Genomic DNA, 17,960 nt, shown 5'->3' on the forward strand with positions numbered 1-17,960 from the left:
ACACGGGTGCGCGCAGTGTCTGAAATCTCATCGGCGCTTCCTTTCTGTGGGCTTCCCTCCTCATTTACTCCTGATCCTACGTCCCAAAAGGATGGTGCTGGGCTCCTCCCCGGAGGGTGGAGGAGAGGTGGACCCGGAGATGTGGGTGCTGTGGAGGCCTGACCGGCCCAGAGAGACACGCTAACGGGCAGCTTCCATGGAGACGAGGATTCCTTCCTCACCCCACAGCGGCCGTGCGGCAGGCTTCTGGCTCCTTTCCGTGGACGGGGACAGCGCTCCAGGCTCAGGCGTGGGGAGCCTCCCCAGGTCCCAGTCTGAGCCCCGGAAGCCCCGCCAGCCACCCTGACCGCCACGTGTGCCCTGGCCGCTCCATGCGGGTGGCCCCAGGAGCCACCCAGGGGCCTGGGAAGGGCTGCCACACAGTCCCACCTTCCCCTACGAATTTGGCTGGGGTGGGCTCTCTGAGGGCAGCTCTGGGCTCCCCTGGCCGCTCTGCTCAGACCAGCTGCCCAGAAGCAAACCCGAACCCCTCAGCAGCCCTTGTCCACCACCCCCCGACGCCTGCATGGGCTCCACGGCCCCCCAGCACCTCTGAGTGGCCCATGTGGGGAGCCCCGAGTACGGTTTACTGAGAGGGTGGCGGTCCAAGAGAGGTGGCCTCGCGTCTGACCCCTGGCCCTCATCCTGGAGTGTCGGTGACGACCCGTGGAGCCTGCACGTGCACCGGGCACCTGCCACGAGCCCCCCACATGGAGGGGTTCATGCTTCAGATCCACCCCAGCCCAGCAAGGGCATCACCTGCCCAGGTGAGGACGGAAGGAACTGGAGGGGCCCAAGCTCGGCTCCTGGCGCTAGAGTGGGGAGCCCGTCCGCCCTCCTGACCCCTCTGTCCAGTTCCAGGGTCACCTCCTGCAGGACACCCCCAGCCTCCCGACCAGTCAGGCCCCACCCGTCCAGCTCCTGGCTTCTTCCCAGCACTGCTCATGCTGCCCACGTGCAGCTGGCCATAGGATGCCTGCTGGCCTTGGGGAGCCGTGACCCCCAGGGGACACAGGAGACGGGGCACAGGGTGGATGCTGGCTCACGCGGCCAGACAAGCATGTGGCCTTAGTGACTTGACAGGGAGCAGTGGCCCTGCCTGAACCTTCTAGAAGCTTCTTTCTTTAGGTCAGGATCACATGACCAGTCAGTGAGCAGTTGTGCAGCCTGAGGCTGGAGGCTGGGCCCAGGCTGAGGAGCCCACACGCCCGACATGCTCAGGAGGCGGGAGCCACCTGCTCAGAGCACGGCCTGTGGGTGGTCGAGCACTGAACGTTGGCAAAGGTCACGCAGCTTCGGGGCTCCAGCAGACACAGGGTATCAGGGGTCCCAGGCCTAGTCACTGGACGCCAGCCCAGACCTGGCCTCTGGTCCAGCGCCCCCTCCACCTGCTGCAAACAGCCCCCAGACCCTGAGAGGCCTGGTTCTCTGTCTCCAGCCCCGACTCTGCCCCCAGCACGACTGTATCTTGGCGGTTTGCCATTTTGCCCTAAAAGGGTTAAGAAAACAAGAAACCAGAAGGCAGGACCCTCCAACCCTTCTGTGGAAGCCTGCACTTAATTGAGGATGCAGCTATTTATTTCCTCCCCTCACTGGTCTAGAACATGAAATGTTTACTTTTTCTTGTTGCGCCTCTGCACTCACACAGCCTCAGACCCACTCCCCACAGGACCAGAGAGAAAACTGTCAGTAACTCACGTGAAGGCGCAGGCCACACGGGACGGAGGCTCCAGTGGAGCCCAGGCCAGGGCTTCTGCGGACGGACGTGCGCCCCCAGGCAGCCCCTGTCCCCGGCCGGGGCAGCGCCACACACCGAGCTCGTGGACCTGCTCTTGGTGGTGCCATGTCCAGTGGAGCTCGTGGGGGGACCTAAACGCACCCCGCGGCGCAGCGGTCCGGCCCAGCGGGGAGGTGGGGCGTGCAGGCGCGTCCTCGAGCTTGAACTGCAGAAAAAGATGGGAAAGGCCTGGGGGGTCTGAAGCATCTGGGCCCTCCCCCGGGGAGGGCAGAAGTCGTCACAGGCAGAGGAACAGCCCTGTGTCTCCGCGGGGCTCTGCTCGCATGTCCCCGCTCAGAAGTAGGGCAGCTGCTTCCGTGGAATACGGTTCCCGCACGTATTCTGAGAGTCGAGCTTCTTAAAACAGAAGGAAGGCACCCCAGCTCCCTGGAGCTGCACGCAGGGCAGCTGGGGGAGCACGGCCTGTTAGGGGAAAAGCAGGCCCCCCAGGGCGAGGCTGGAAGGAGCCCCCGCAGGCCTGGCCAGCCCTGCCAGGCCCCTGCGTCTGTGGTGCCTACACTTGCGCATTGGGAGGCGTCCAAGGCCCTTGGAAGCGGGGCGCCCGGAGCAGAAATCCTGGGGGAGGGGCCATGGGAGATGCAGGGGCGCCTCTCACGTTCCAGAGCGTGGGGAGGGAGGAAGGGAGGGGTGAAGTGCCCAAGCCCCTCCCCATCAGAGGACTCAGCACAGGAGAGGAGGGAGGAGAAAAACGAACGTCACACCTTGATCTCGTGGCACGTTAGGGCAATCTGGTGGCTGGGCCCCCAGAGGGTGGTACCTGTGCTGTCACTGGGCACCGCCTGATGCGCCCCCCCACCCCCCACCCCGCCGCCAGCACCCCCTGCTGACTGTAAGCCCTATTCAAGGGCATTGAATTAACTCCACCCGTCTCCACTCAGCAGACCAGCCCCCGGACCCTCTTTGTCTCTCTGTTAAAAGGGGAGCGGGTGAGCACCCCCCCCTGCACAAGCTCGTGTCAGGAAGTTAGGAAAAGCAGGAGAGCGTGACTGCCTTCCCCCCAGAATGGCTCTCCTGACTGAAAGGGGAAAAGGTGTAATACACGAGGGTGTCCATTGACATCGCCGAAGAGTGGCCAGGTAAATTACCACATTGATCAGGTGCTGAGCCTGGGACTCTGGATGGAGGACAGGTCTGAGCCCAGCTAGGCTGGTGACAGGGAAGGCCCTTTGTGGTCTATTACAAGTTCATCACTAAAGGGATGTTGCCTATAAGCTTAAAGTACACTTAATGGCCCATCTCTGAGGACCCTGCCTCCCAGGTAATGAGCATTCAGCTCAAATATCTTTGTTTAGCTCCCAGGAAACATCTTGCCCAGGGCCACCTGTGAATGACTGCAGGAAGGAAGAAATTAACACATGCCCTCCGGAGGCTGATGGGAACCAGGAAATGTTTGACTTTACTCCCTCCCCTTTTAGTGTAAAAGGAGCCTGAACCCTAACTCAGGCAAGATGCTTCATTGGGACATGAGTCCACCCTCTTCTCCATCTGCTGGCTTCTGAATATTCCTTGTCCCAACAACTAGTCTCTTGATTTATTGGCCTGTTGTGCGGCTAGAAGTATGACCTTGGACTCAGTAACAATTTCAGTTTACTTTTTTTTTTTTGGCGGTACGCGGGCCTCTCACTGTTGTGGCCTCTCCCGTGGCGGAGCACAGGCTCCGGACGCGCAGGCTCAGCGGCCAGGGCTCACGGGCCCAGCCGCTCCGCGGCACGTGGGATCCTCCCAGACCGGGGCACGAACCCGTGTCCCCTGCATCGGCAGGCGGACTCCCAACCACTGCGTCACCAGGGAAGCCCAAATCTTAAACTTTAAGTGGGGGGAAATGTATAGTACGCGAATTATATCTCAGTAAAGCTGGGTTTTTAAAAAAATTTCTTTTCATCACCCTGGACTAGCCTGGCGCGGTGTCCACTAGGGGGGTGGGGGGAATAAGGGACAGGGGAGGGAGGGCTTTGTAAGCTGTCAAGTCCTGCCCAAATGCAGGAGCTGGTGGTTTTGTGGGGTTTCTAAAAACAATTTGAAGAGAAACAGGTTCTTGTAAGTGGATTGGGGGCCATCTTTCTTTACCTTCCCCCCAGGGGGACATGGAGACTGCGGACGGTCAGAGGCCAGAGCTGTCAACCAGAGGTTCTGAGGCACAACTCGGGGGACTTAAAGGACAATTACCAAGTGCTACCCAGAGGCACTTGGCGAGAGGTACACGGAGACACAAGCCCCTGAAACGAGCCTCGGGACTGGCGCTCCATCACCAGAGACCCATGGAAACAATGGGGGCAGGGGCGGAGTCTCAGCTGAGACGCAGGACCAAGGCAGCCCCAAAGGAGCCTCCGTTGAGCCTCTTCCCTGCCTGGCGAGGCCCGAGGCTGTCTTGGCTGCCCCAACCTGCTGCCCTCGGCCTCCCCGCGGAGACCTCACCCCGGAGGAACTGTCCACACCAAACAGCAAAGAGCTGTGAGCGCGTTTAGCCTTCTGCACTTAGGAAATATCGCAGAAAAAAAATCACAGCCCAAAAGCAAGTGTGAGGATGCAAAACAAAACCAATAAAAACACGAAGAGGTTTGAAATCAATATTCTTTGGGTCTCTTTCAGCCCAGGAATGGCCATGGGGCTTCTTAACATAAAACAAGCTGCTTGTCAGTGATGATTGGAAGGAAACTGTTGAAACATCAGAAATTATATAAGGAATGAGGAATACCTTACGAACAGGTGGTGGGAAGTTGAGCGGGGTTCTCATGCCCAAGTGTGGAAGGTGGCATCTTCCACCCCAAGGCTGGTGTGGCCCCCAAAGAAGCCAGTGGGTCTATGTCCAGCAGCCATGCTTGGGTGCCTTGTCTTTTACCTGATTCTGGTGAAGCGCTGGCCTCTGGAGCCCCCACCTCCGAAGTCAGAGACGGGGGCTTCTCGCTGTGCTCCGCTCTCCCGCTTGTGGACAGGAGGTGAGGCTTGTGTGGACAGGGTCGGGGAGGGCCTGAGAACGAGTATTAACCAGCAGGGCCAGCGGGTGGAGTGCAATCTCTCAGGTGGCCAGCAGGTGGCGGCGTCTGACCAAAAACCATGCCTCTTCCTGTGCTTTCAAGATTTGTGGCTGAGCATCGCCCGGATTGGGCCCTCCGGGGAGGCTGCTTGAGGGTCTGGGACCCCAGAGGAAGGCCCACGCCCCCCACCCCGCCTCCACCCCTTCTCTGAGCTGCTGAAGGTTCAGAAACTGGCCCAGAGCCCTCGCTTCCTGGCCTGGAGTGTAGGCATCCCAAAGGCCAGGCTGAACCCCAGACTGACACTGTCAGAAACCCCTGGCCCGGGCCCAACGTCGGATTTAATTTAATCTCCCGGCGATGCTGACCTGCAGCCACAGCAGGGGCTCTAGTCCATCCCCTCTTTTGAAGGCCAATATCCTGGGTGCCTGTGGCTTCAATTACTGAATGCTCTGACGACGTTTCCATGTCCCCGTGAGGGCCTGCCAGACACCCCTTGGGTGGTTCAAACGCCCTCACACTCAATCTGTCCATAGCACACCCGCCCCCTCAACCCCCCCCTCCAGCCCTGAGTCCCCAAGGTAGGAGGTCATTGGCCCCCATCAGGCCGCACCGCTCGTGTCGGCAGCGGGGGTAACAGTGGAGTTGGCCCACCTCTCTCCACGTCCCCTGTCACCTCTGGCAGCTCTGCCAGGCCTGGAGGGACAGCCGGGAGGAAGTACCCCAAACCCCCTGACCACAGCGGGAGCAGTGGTCTGCAGAAAACGCTTCCTTGAGCTCCTACGGCGGCGGCCTCTGCCCTCCCAGCAAAGACCAAACTCCCCACCAGCCTGGCTGCCTCTGGGTCTCTGGGCCCCACCCTGGCCCCCTGCGGCCCCCTCCAATGTGCCACGCCCCTTCCAACAGCCTGTAAGCCCCCTGCCCCAGAGGGTGCTCCCCCACCCCAGGTGCTTGGCCTGCCACCCACTCACCCTTCAGACCATGGCCCAAACACCATGGCGGCCTGTCCATTCCGGGCTGTCCCCACCACCCTGCCCGTGCCTGACCTCAACCCAGGAGGCAGTGCAGGGGCTCCTTGGAGAGAGCCCTCCCAGACCCTTCTTGTCCTTGAGCCCACCTTCAGTCCCAGATGGGACAGGCTGGTGGATGAGGCCTGCCCTCCTGAGCATCAACCCTGGGCTCCCTTTCCCTCATCCATCTGCAGGGCCCAGAGCACAGAGACTCCGGTGTTTCCCACGACTGATGATCCACGTGTTTGTGCCTGTCTCCTCCCATCCAGCATGGAAGCCCTTGAGAGCCAGGATCCCCATCAGTGCTGGATTTCCAGAACCTTCCAGAGTGCACACATCTCTCATGCATTCACTGCAAAAAAGCACCTGGCACCTGCTCACGTTCCCCGAGCACTCGACAACACAGAGATCATCTCTGTTACTCCTCTCCCTGGTGAAACCTGGAGAACAGAAAGGTTAAGCTACTCTGTCAAGGTCACACAGCAGGGCCTGATGAGTGGTTCCCAGGCAGTACTGAGCTGGAGGCCAGGGTGACACCCATCTCTTGACTGAGTGGGAAGCAACCATCACCCACCAGCTCCACAAGACCTCCAGGCACCTTCCCACCTGGAGAAAGTTTGAGGTCCTTCATCTCCCATTGGAAGGATTGAAAAGGTAAGCCCCGAGGCTGACAGGATTCCCCCAGATGGGGCTCAATCCGAGAGGAGGAAGCACCTCTGGAAACTCTGCCAAAGCCCTGCGGCCAGTGTGTGCTCACTGCACTTAGAATGTGGAGAAAGGTCAGGTGGCGCTGCGCTGGCCGTGCACCGACGCCCTAAACCATCCCACAGCCATTGCACAAAACCGGACCCAGGTTTGAAAAAGGAACCAGGCTGCTCTCAGCTTCCTACCCTCCCTGGGTTTTTCAACCTGTATTAGAAACTCCATCATTACCCCACCCCTCCCAAACCTTCCGACAGGTCTGGCCTTAATCCTTGCCCCCAACCTCCCAGCCAGGGGGACTCTCCTGGTTGGCAACCCCAGCTCAGCCAGTGCGTCACCCTGAGGCAAGCTGCGCCCAATGACCAGCCCCCACACCCTCCCCGGCCCAGGCTGGCGGGGAAATTGCAGAACCGGGCATCTTGCATCCCGGGGTCCCACAAGTGCTCAGACAACACCCCTGGTCTGACGTCCACCTGGGGGCACCACAGCAGTCCCTGGAGGGGTTTCTTGGCTGAGACTCAGGCCAGGACAGACGACCCGCCCCCGCCCCAGCCTCTCTCCAGTGCAGCCCTCATCTGCTTTCTCCAACAGAGCTGCCATCCTCCCCAACTTCATGGTGGAGCCCTCGCCGCCGCCCCCCGCCCAAGTAGAAAACTGAGAAAATTCCCCCTCTATGGTAGGGCAAGCCATGGAAAAAACCTTTCACCGGAAATCGCAGAGAATTGAAACAAGGTTTTGCCTAAACAAGAGGTTTTTGTCCTTAAGTCTCCGATCCCTGCCTCAAATCATTAAGACTCCAGGGAGCGTGGCAACAACTTCAGGACGCACTTGTCCCCGGAAACTGCGCGGCGGGGGCTGGAGACCCAGGAAAGGGCCAGCTGCGGGGAAGGCCCAGCCCAGCCGGGCCTCAGGGCGTTCGGAGCGCGCCCTTTGCCCCGCGGGTTACCCAGCTGTGAGGCCGCTCCTGGAGGGCGTGCGCTCCGCACCTCCTCCGGCCTCGGCGGATCAGGCGTCCGCGGTGGGCTGCGCGCTCCCTGCTCCGATCCCTGCTGCACGACGCCGGAGGTGTGGCTCCTGCAATTGGTACCGAAGACGAGAACAAGGCGGCCTGAGGCGCCCACGAGGGACGGGGGCGCACGGTGCCCGCAACCCCCGGGGGCGGCAGGAGGTAGAAGCTGGAGACGCCGGGAAGCAGGAAGACCTCTCCCGGGTCCCACGGCTTCCACAGCCGTCTCCAACCAGATCTCCAGCTCCTTCCATCCCGGCGGCGACCTACCCCTGGCCATCGGTCTGCGCCGCCGGTGGAGCTGGGCTCCGGGAAGAGGAGGTCACCAAGTCCCCTCTGATTGGACGGCCGCGAAGTCCCAGAGGGCGCCTCCGCACCTTAAAGCAGGAGCGGCGCGAGGGGAAGGTAGAACCCTCCGCAGCCCAGCCCTGCGCGCGGCAGCGAGGTGGGGAGGAGGGGGTCGGGGGAGAGGACGAAGAAGAGAGAGGGGGGAGGGGGAGGGGAGGAGGCGGAGGCCACCAGGAGGCGGGGCCGAGGCGGGACCCAGAGGCCCCGGCGCGGGAAGGCCCCGGGACCGACCGACTGCCGGACGGACGCGCCAGCCGGTGAGCGGCACCCACGCGGCGGCAGCGTCCGGCGCGCGCGCGGACCCCGGGGCGGCGCGGGCCGGGCCGCATGAGCACCTGCCTGCCCGGCGAGCCCTCGGGCCCCGGAGGCGCGGCCATGGCCGAGCTCAAGTCGCTGTCGGGGGACGCGTACCTGGCGCTGAGCCACGGCTACGCGGCGGCGGCGGCGGTGGGCCTCGCCTACGGGGCGGCCCGGGGGCCCGAGGCGGCCCGCGGCTACGGCGCGCCGGGCCCGGGCGGAGACCTCCCCGCGGCGCCCGCGCCCCGAGCTCCGGCCGCGGCGGCCGAGAGCAGCGGCGAGCAGAGCGGCGACGAGGACGACGCCTTCGAGCAGCGGCGGCGCCGGCGCGGACCCGGGGGCGCGGCGGACGGGCGGCGGCGGCCCCGGGAGCAGCGCTCGCTGCGGCTGAGCATCAACGCGCGGGAGCGGCGGCGCATGCACGACCTCAACGACGCGCTGGACGGGCTGCGCGCCGTCATCCCATACGCGCACAGCCCGTCGGTGCGCAAGCTTTCCAAGATCGCCACGCTGCTGCTGGCCAAGAACTACATCCTCATGCAGGCGCAGGCCCTGGACGAGATGCGGCGCCTCGTGGCCTACCTCAACCAGGGCCAGGGCTTGGCCGCTCCGCTGGCCGCCGCGCCCTTGACGCCCTTCGGCCAGGCTGCCGTGTACCCCTTCTCCGCCGGCGCCGCGCTGCCCTGCCCAGACAAGTGCGCCGCCTTCTCCGGGACGCCCTCGGCGCTGTGCAAACACTGTAACGGGAAGCCGTAAGGGCCGCGGGCCGCCCCTTCCGCACGCGTCCTGCATTTTACCTTGCCCCCATGACTGTGTCACCCTGCCCTCCCCGGACCCCGCCCACGGGGAGCAGGCGGCCAGACCTCGCTTCCAGCCCTTGCGTGCTGAACATTTGGGCCCGCGGGAAGCGCAAAGCCCATCCGGGCGCGGGATTGAACCGGACAGCGGGGCGCTGGTATCCATGCCCTGGAGCCCGCAGCGCCCAATGGGCCCCCTCCCGACGCCCCAGCCCTCGACCCTGGAGACGGGACGGGGGTGACCATACGTGCTTGTCCGGCCGCCGCCGCTCGGCCTCAAAAAGAAAACCAGGATGGTCGCGACCCCCGGGCAGGTGGTCCTTCCCTGAGCCACCCGGGGGTTCGCGGAGCGCGGGACAGAGCGTAGCCCACCTTGGCGGGTCGTGGCCTCGCTTGGGAGCGCGTCTTTGGTCCCCGTCGGCCGCTCTCGCCAGACCTCCGGGCCGCGCTCCGGGTGGGCGTGTCCCCGAGGACGCACCGCGCCCGGCACCTTCCCCCTCTGCCTGCTCCAGGACCCCCGCGCCGCAGCAGCGGAGCTGCGGGATGAGCCCCGCCCCGGCTCCGCAGCTGTCGTTTTCAAAGAAGCCGGGCCACGGGCGCAAGAAGACCCCGGCCAGGAGCTTTTCGGCTCCCAAGTCTGTTGTGTTTGTTTTCTTGCTTGCCTAGAGGTGAGCGGACGCTAACGCCGGCTGCAGAATTCGTTCCCTAAACAGCCCCTGGGCTCCCCAGCCACCAATGCCCCCGCCGGATCGTCCACAGCCCGGCACGGCCCGGGTGGAGCTGGATGGAGACCTCGGCGCGCCCTCTGCTTAAAGGCGGCTGCATGGAGGAGGGGTCGTGGGGTGTCAGGGAAGGGCCTGGTCTAGCCCTGGCGACCGGCCAAGCCCCCAGCCCACCAACGCCGCACATTTCCGGGAGAGGAGACAGGGCCACGGTGAGTACGCTGGTGGGGGCCGCGCCCTGGCCGGTGCGAACCGTGATGGGGTCTCTTTTTTTTTTTTTTTTTTTTTTTTTTTTTTTTTTTTTTTTCGGTACGCGGGCCTCTCACTGTTGCGGCCTCTCCCGTTGCGGAGCACAGGCTCCGGACGCGCAGGCCCAGCGGCCACGGCCCACGGGCCCAGCCGCTCCGCAGCATGTGGGATCTTCCCGGACCGGGGCACAAACCCGTGTCCCCTGCCTCGGCAGGCGGACTCTCAACCACTGCGCCACCAGGGAAGCCCTGGGGTCTCTTTTAAAGTCGGTGTGAGAACGGGGTCTGTGTGTGTTTTTTTTTTTTTTTTTTTTTTTTTTTTTTTTTGCGGTATGTGGGCCTCTCACTGTCGTGGCCTTTCCCGTTGCGGAGCACAGGCTCCGGACGCGCAGGCTCAATGGCCATGGCTCACGGGCCCAGCCGCTCCGCGGCACGTGGGATCTTCCCAGACCGGGGCACGAACCCGTGTCCCCTGCATCGGCAGGCGGACTCTCAACCACTGCGCCACCAGGGAAGCCCAGGGGTCTGTGTTTTTTAAAGTCGATGCTCAACTCAGAACTCTGCCACTAGCCGGGGTCCACCACCCCCCGCCCCCGAGCACAGCCGGCCGCCGCCCTGGGGGACCGAGCTGTCCTCGCCAGTTTGCGCCGGAGCGGCTCTGCTACGATATCCGGCTTTATTAACCCAATTTCTTCGGCTGTCGCTAATGCTATGCTAATAGGGAGAGAGGACCTCGGCCCTGCAAAGCAGCCTGTCTACAGCAGTTAACTTTAATTAATACATTTCAAAAGACCCTTTTGTATTTGCAAAATGAAGTGTGTGATTAAGTCTTATTCATAAAGACATATGCTTAATACTGGTTTTTGCTAATTTCCATATTTATTTCTTATTGTCTTTTTTTCCCATAACAGACTAGTTTATCAGTTTTGCACATTCAAGAAGCTGAGTGTTGGAAACTGTTTCAAATTTCTTTTAGATAACTGCATACCCAAGTGTCACCAACTTCTAGGGTCATTTCAAAGTGACCCTAAATCAACTTTATAAATTACTTATAATCTGAAACAGAGTTGCTTATTCTGGTTAAAGTACATCATTTATATTCAGAATAAAGTATTTGATTTCAACTAATTTTTTGAATAATATGATTAAATTTTAATATCAATTTAAATGGTGTTCGTTTGTGACTGAACTCATAATTTCAGTGTTCAGGGAGCTGTGTCAGTTTGGGCCACATGCTTCTAAATCACAGAGTCCAAAGAGTCTCTAAGACACAGACAACTTATCTGTAAGCAGCCGCTCAGCAAATGTATGAAATAATAAGAAAACTGTGAAGGAAAAAAATCTCTCTGCCCCCTCTAGGTGAAAAATAAGAATTTTTAAAAAGAGCCATTTAAGGGCCTCCCTGGTGGCGCAGTGGTTGAGAGTCCGCCTGCGGATGCAGGGGATACGGGTTCGTGCCCCGGTCTGGGAGGATCCCACATGCCGCGGAGCGGCTGGGCCCGTGAGCCATGGCCGCTGGGCCTGCGCGTCCGGAGCCTGTGCTCCGCAACGGGAGAGGCCACGACAGTGAGAGGCCCGCATACCGCAAAAAGAAAAAAAAAAAAAAAAGAAAAAGAGCCATTTAAGTAATCAGAAGTCCTTCCAATAACTTGGTTTAAGTAAAAGTTAAATTAAATTTAAACTTTTCTTTTTTTTCTTAAAGCTACAAAGCTGTTTATCAACTGTTCTCCAAAAATGTCAGCGTGCTGTTCCCTGGGGTTGAGTGGAGGAGTTTTTCAAAGTGAAGTTTGGTGGGTTTCTTGACAGCAGCTGCTAATCAAGCAGCCTGGAATATCAAAATAAATGTCGTTTGGCCTCTCCCAAGTTTGCACAGCAAACTCCTCATTCTAAGACAACCTAGACATTGGAAGAACATTCCCAGCTCGAAAGGTCTGACTGCCCCCACCCGCCCCGCCCCGTGGCCTGTTTGCCCCAAGTATAACCAACAAGGGGTGCCTATTGGCGCTGCCTGTCTCTGTTGCCAGAGACTCTCTGGAAACTTTTGATGGGGGTTCTGGTGTTTTCCCCAAAGCCTTGCTCTCCTACAGGGATGGCACGAATTGCTGTGAATGAACTTGAAAAAACTCATCACCCCGCACCTAACCCAGAGCACCTAACTCAGAGCTCGCCTCTCGCCAGCACTGGGGGAGGAATTAAGTAGGAAAGAGCTTTGCCTGGAGCTTGGATTTGACACAGCTTGTTCTCAGAGGAGCAAGATATTAATGAGAGCCCTTTAAACCGGGGTTGCCCCAACAAGGAGAGTGCCGGCCGCGTGTGGAATCTTACAATTTCTGGTGGCCACGTTAAGAAAAGGAAAGAGAAGTAGATGAAATTCGCTTTAATGACTTTTATTTATTCCAACATAGCCCAACTATTACCATTTCAACATGTAATCCATATTCTTAAATTCTCAGGGAGACCTTTCACATTCTCTCTTTTTTTCTGCCGAACCTTCAGAACCCGATGTCTTGCGCTCAGAGCCCGTCTCAATTCAGAACAGCCCATTTCAAGTGCTCAGTGGCCACGTGTGGCTTGTGGCCGCCCCAGTGGAGAGAGCAGATAGGTGGTAAAAACGCAAAGCATTCAAACTGCATTTGAATAATAAGCAGGAAACCTCCACAAATTCAGGGAATACATTCTAGTGCTAGACAAATAGGAAAAGCTTTGTCCTGTCACTCTCTCAATCCTGGGTCACCAATCTTGCCGGGGCCGGGGCGGGCAGCAAGAAGAACCATCGTGAGTTTTCTACCAAGAGTGGAAGCCGTGTGTCTACTAGTTGCTGGTCCCAGTGCATCAGCCTTGCACGAGCCAACCACACCCACACCTAGGGAGGCAGCGGAGTGACTGTGGGGTCCTCCCCACTCTGGCCAAGGCATTGTCTTGAGCCAACAGAGCCTCTTCCTCTACTGACCCCACAAATGAAGGGGTCGGCCACACTGGCTGCTGCTTGAGTGACTCTCAGACCAAGACTCCTTCATGCTCAGGTTAGGAGCCCGTGAAGCCTGGCTCCTCGGGGCTTGGGGCAGCCTTCTCAAGCCCAGTGGCTCCGTAGGGGTCCCTGGCTGGGGTCAGAGGAGGCAACTGGCTCCGCCAAGCTCCTGCACCCCATCTTCATTCACTAACCAACATGACTGGCGTGGCCCCGGGGCTTTTGGTTCAGATGGTGCCCAAGATACTTTACGCCCAAAGATCTTTGTTTTCCCTGGTAGGAAATTCACGCACCTAAAACAGCATCCCTGGTTTCCAGTAATGGCATCCAGACTCCGAGGGCAGAACTCTACCCAAACCTGGCTCTGCCCCCAAGGACCAGGAGTATGGACCACGCAAAGGCCATCCAGCCCACATGAGTTCATAGACAGGTCCTCAAGTACCAGGCACGTGGCTTCCACTGTTTCAGTTTGTTGATTTCATCCCAAAGGTGGGATTTCCTTTTCAGTTCTTCACAGAAGAATCCTTGGGGAGCCTTGTTTCCCCTTAGGAGTAATCTGACACTTGCTTTGCCAAATACGCCTGTCTTATTTCCTTGCAGGTTGGGAACGTTAAGAGAAGAGGTTCTGCCTCAGAAAGGACAGATACTGTTTTCCTGAAATGATGGGGGAAATGCACCAGCCATCACTTGGACCGGCGTGGCCGGCCTGCCCTCTCCCTCGGCGTCTGCGAGGGCTCCCACTGCAGCCTCGGAGCTGAGGCCTCTGGGCCCTGGTTAATCCAACAGAGAGTGATTACAGCAATGTTATCATGTGAATTTGCTTGTGATATGTTTTTAGTCTTTAATCGCTTTTGGTATCCCATTTGAAGGGATGGAAATAGAGGGATTTATGATGTATTAAATCATTTCTCCAACAATTACCTCTTTGGGCTCGTAACTCTAGATGTTTCAACTCCCCAACTAAAGTCTGTTCCATAAAATTAGAAAGTTAATACACATTTGCACATTTAACCCCAAAGGAGCAAAACTCACATTACCATAAATGCAGAAAGGCTGAAATAATTAGCAAAGTGACCTTTGATCCAGTGTTTTCCCGGTTTTAAAAAGTGACTTGTGCCGTTTTCTTTCCAGTCTGAAGTGCCCGAGGCCTATGCGTTCATATCACGGTATAAAAGCTAATTTTCAAGTGTGGCTCTCTGAGTGGGAAGACGGCCAGGATTATTCTGGAGGTTAACATGAGGCGGGTCACACTTGTAAGATGCACGTGTGCGAGGGGGTCTCTGAATAAACCCTTTCTGCTCTGTGGTCGGCTCTGGGGAACTGACCAGCTGGTACCTGGTGGGGATACAAAGGGAAGCTGCTTCGTGGCCCCAGGGCCTCAGCCTGTGTGTCCTCGAGGCACAGCCCTCAGAACGCAGTGCAGAGCCACACGTGGGCCTCTGCCCCCACGACACGCAAGGCCTCCTGGGGTGGCAGCCCCACCCGGTGCCAGCCGGCCTGCACGCACGGTGCTGCCACCAGGGACGGGAGCGTGGTCCTAGCTCAGGGCCTTCGCGGAGCAGCTCGCCAGTGCGCTGCAAGTGGCCCAGCCTTCCCAGTGGCCTGGTTCCGCCTCCAAGCCCCGTTTTGTCTAAAGCAATGAGCCCACAGTCAGTTGCTCTCCTGGGGGCCCTGATTCGGCCTGACGGGAGCCCAGTCCCCCCAGTTCCCGAGGACGGCTCTCGGTGCCCTAATGAGGCCAGGCCAGCCTGGAAACCTGGCTTCAAATCCCGAGACACATGCAGGACCTGCAAGGCTCTCTGATATCCACAAGGCATCTGCCAGGATGCGTTGTTGTCGCCTTCGTCACCCTGCAGCCCGCTGGCCTGCGGTGCCGGAGCTGTGTCCTGGCCCTCCCAGTGTGTCCCTGCATTTGACTGCAGATGGCACCCAGGTTACAAGATCCCTGGGAACAAGTGGCCGGTCTCTGCACCTCGTGCGTACAACCAGAGCCAGCGGACACCTGGCGACACGAGTCAGGGTCGGGCTCAGCCCGCACCTGCCTGGGGGTCCGGAGAGCGGCTCGTGTGACCCAGCCCTGCATGGCCACCGAGCAGGCAGGAGCCAGGTCCCCTCTGCCAAAGTCACTCCAAGTCCTGGGACGGTTTGTACAGAGCAGCCTGGATGCCGTCCACTGACCACAAGCTGGTCGCTCAGGAGTGGACACATCTACACTGTTTAGTGATAGGGACGCGGAAACCCCACTGTCTGTGAGTCACTCTCTGGCCTGTGGCGCCCAGATTGTGGGTGGGAGGGGCCGTGTCTCAAGCCTCTGGGTGTTAAGACCCTTCCTCCTTCCAGCACATCCCTGACCAGCACAACTGCCGGTGTCCTTGCAGCCCTCAAATATCACAGATTTGGGGTCTCATGACCCTGGTCACTGCCCCCAGTGCAGTGCTGGTTGCATGTGGTTTGGGAAGGGATGCCTGATCCAGGAGAACAGCTGACCGGCCGCCTTCAGCCTTCAGCGCGGCCTGGAGCCAGGTGGACACAGGCTGGGGCAACTATTCTCTCTGCCCAAGCATCACCTGAACTCACATGCGGGTGTGCGCGTGGGTGAGCACGTGTGTGTCCGTGCCTGAATATACATGCAAGTCACGCTGTAAACTGTTTCATCCCCTGCTGAGGCCAACTCGTGCCCATGGGGGCCGGAAGAGGAGCTCATTGCTGCTCGGCTGTCCTGGAAGGTGGGTGAGATGCCCCTTCGCGGGCAGCAGACAGGACCCAAGAGAGGAGGTTTCCACGTGGTCTCAGGGAATGTCCTCACAGTGAGGGAGCCTGGATGGCCATGTGGCCACAGTCAGGAGTGACTGCAGAGAGGGGTCATGGAGAGCTATACGGGGAGTGAGAGTGGCGTTCCCTGAGTTGTGGTCACTTCCCTGGTCACCCAGCCTGGCCAGCCCCAGCGCCGGACCCTCCCCACCTAACCCACAGCCCATCCTGATTTCAACAGAGGTAGAGGGGAGCCCTCCCTGCAGGACAGAGGTCTCTGGGCGTCAGGGGAAGCCGGAGGCCGCAGCTGCTAACTGAGCTGTAGGAACAGGGGCGGGTGGGGATCAGCGCCTCCTAACGAGTATGTTGTCGGGCGATTCCGCCCTCATCTTCCACTTAATAAGGCTGGTTAAACAATGATTTTGAGGGGCCGTGCATCCCCTAAACCCGTTTGTTCTCGTGGCGCACTCCCTCTGCACTGCAGGAGGTGATGGTTAATTACTACCGTGTCGGGAAGTGGCTGTGCCAACAGACGAGGGTCACGGGTGAACTTTCCAGGATGCTGCCTTCGTTAAGCAGCCTCGTTACAGCCCACAGAACCGCTCAGGACGTCGCTTGGAAGGAAGTGCTCTGCGTCCAACTGTTCCTTGCCGCCCTCCCTGTAGGGGAGCGAACAGTGTTTCCAGAGTAATGACAAGTGAACAAACAAGGTCAGGGGACCCCGCAGGCGGCTCCGGCAGGCATTCTGCCCCGTGTCCTGGGCCGGGACCGCGGAGCCCCGGATCCGTTCCCTCCCCGTCCAGGGACCCTGGTGAGGCAGCCGCGGGCTCTGAGCTGTCAGGAGGACTGAGGGGGGGTCCTGACATGCGGCTTCGGCCCCCAAACCCCTCGGTGCTTCATCAACGCCTGCTCTGCTCCGGGCCAGGTGAGGTAACGGCCCCACGTCTGCGACCACAAACTCGGGGTGGCCCTTTGCTGAAGGCCACGACGCCCCTCGGGCCACCAGCAGAGCCTGCAGTGGAGGAGATGCAGGGCAGCCGCTCCAGAGGGGCCACGCGTTCATTCTTCACATAGCTGCTATCTCCTCTGTTTACTGGGTGAAACATACTTAACGTAAAACCTACCGTTAACCTTTTAAGTGTACATTCCGCGGCATTAAGTACATTCACAAGGTCACGCAACCATCCCCACCATCTATTTTCAGGACTTCGTTATCACCTACAATTGGATTTTTTCAAGTCAGGCTTGTAGACGTGTAATTGACACCCAGTAAAACGCACACCCCCCTTAGATGTAGTTCCTTGAATCTTGGTAAACGCATGCGACCGTGAGCCACCCCTGGGCAGGGTATGGAATCTTGCCCTCATCCCAGAAAGACCTGTGCCCTCCGGACTCCAAAACTGCTGGTCTGCTTTCTGGCCCTCTAGTGTTGCTTTTTCGGGAATGTCTTCTAAATGGACTCTTAGAGTGTGAAATTTGGGGGTCTGGCCTCTTCACTCAGCCTAGTATGTCCGAGCCTGGCCGAGGTTACCATCTGTGAAGTGGGGCGGTGATCTCAGTGGCACAGGAGACTTGGGGGAGCTTGATGAGGGGTCTCCTAACCCTTAGCCCCTCACCTGCCCCCATGGGCCGTGCATTGCTGTCACCATGATCCTACTGCACCCACCGTGGGTGCCAGTCTTCGAAAGTCATGGGCCAGCTTGATTCCTGCGGAAGCAGCCCTGTGTGAGCCGTTGTGATCTCAGAGGCTTTGGGGGAGGAAGTGAGCGGCCCCACCTTGCTCTTTATGGGAAGGTTTCCAAAGATGGCTCCTGCTGGCCGTCCAGGGCAGCCCCAGAACGAGGCCCAGAATCCACAGCCCCGTCGATGCCGACTGCCCGTCTGTCTCCTGAATTTCTTCCTCTTTCCAAAAACACGTCCTCTCAAGGAACACCTGGGCGTGGTTTCCCCGACAGGGTGAGGGGTGGTGAGGGTTTGGGAAGGAGTCGCTGATGTGGTCCAGGCTCGGGAAAGGCGAGGGAGGGTGACCGCGGCCGACCCCCTGAGCTGGCCCGATGGCCACGCGCGTCCTCGTGAGGGGCCGGAACAGCACGGGCCTGCGGTGGGCACCCTAAGCACTGATTGAATGAGGATGACAGCAGTGGTCACGGAGGGGCCCCGGGAGGGCCAGGAGGCAGGTGCCCCGTGATATCACTTTTCCGTGAGCTCAGCGCCCCGGGCTGCCACTAAAGCTGCTTGTCAGTTAGCGTTAACCTGGAGACGCCCAGCGCCTTTCTGGGAACCACGGAACAGAAGCCAGAAA

The 17,960-nt window shown here is 59.4% G+C and overlaps 1 protein-coding gene across 1 annotated transcript; it reads left to right on the top strand.

Moving 5' to 3' along the window:
• Positions 1-8,202: 8,202 nt before the first annotated feature.
• On the top strand, positions 8,203-8,928 carry BHLHE23 (basic helix-loop-helix family member e23; the record flags this gene model as incomplete). Its single annotated transcript, XM_081256166.1, has 1 exon — positions 8,203-8,928. The coding sequence occupies one exon, from the start codon at positions 8,203-8,205 to the stop codon at positions 8,926-8,928; it is 726 nt and encodes a 241-aa protein (XP_081112292.1).
• Between the last annotated feature and the right edge of the window lie 9,032 nt (positions 8,929-17,960).

The sequence above is a fragment of the Mesoplodon bidens genome, assembly GCF_964165515.1.
Source record: "Mesoplodon bidens genome assembly, chromosome: 15".
Lineage (NCBI taxonomy): Eukaryota > Metazoa > Chordata > Mammalia > Artiodactyla > Ziphiidae > Mesoplodon > Mesoplodon bidens.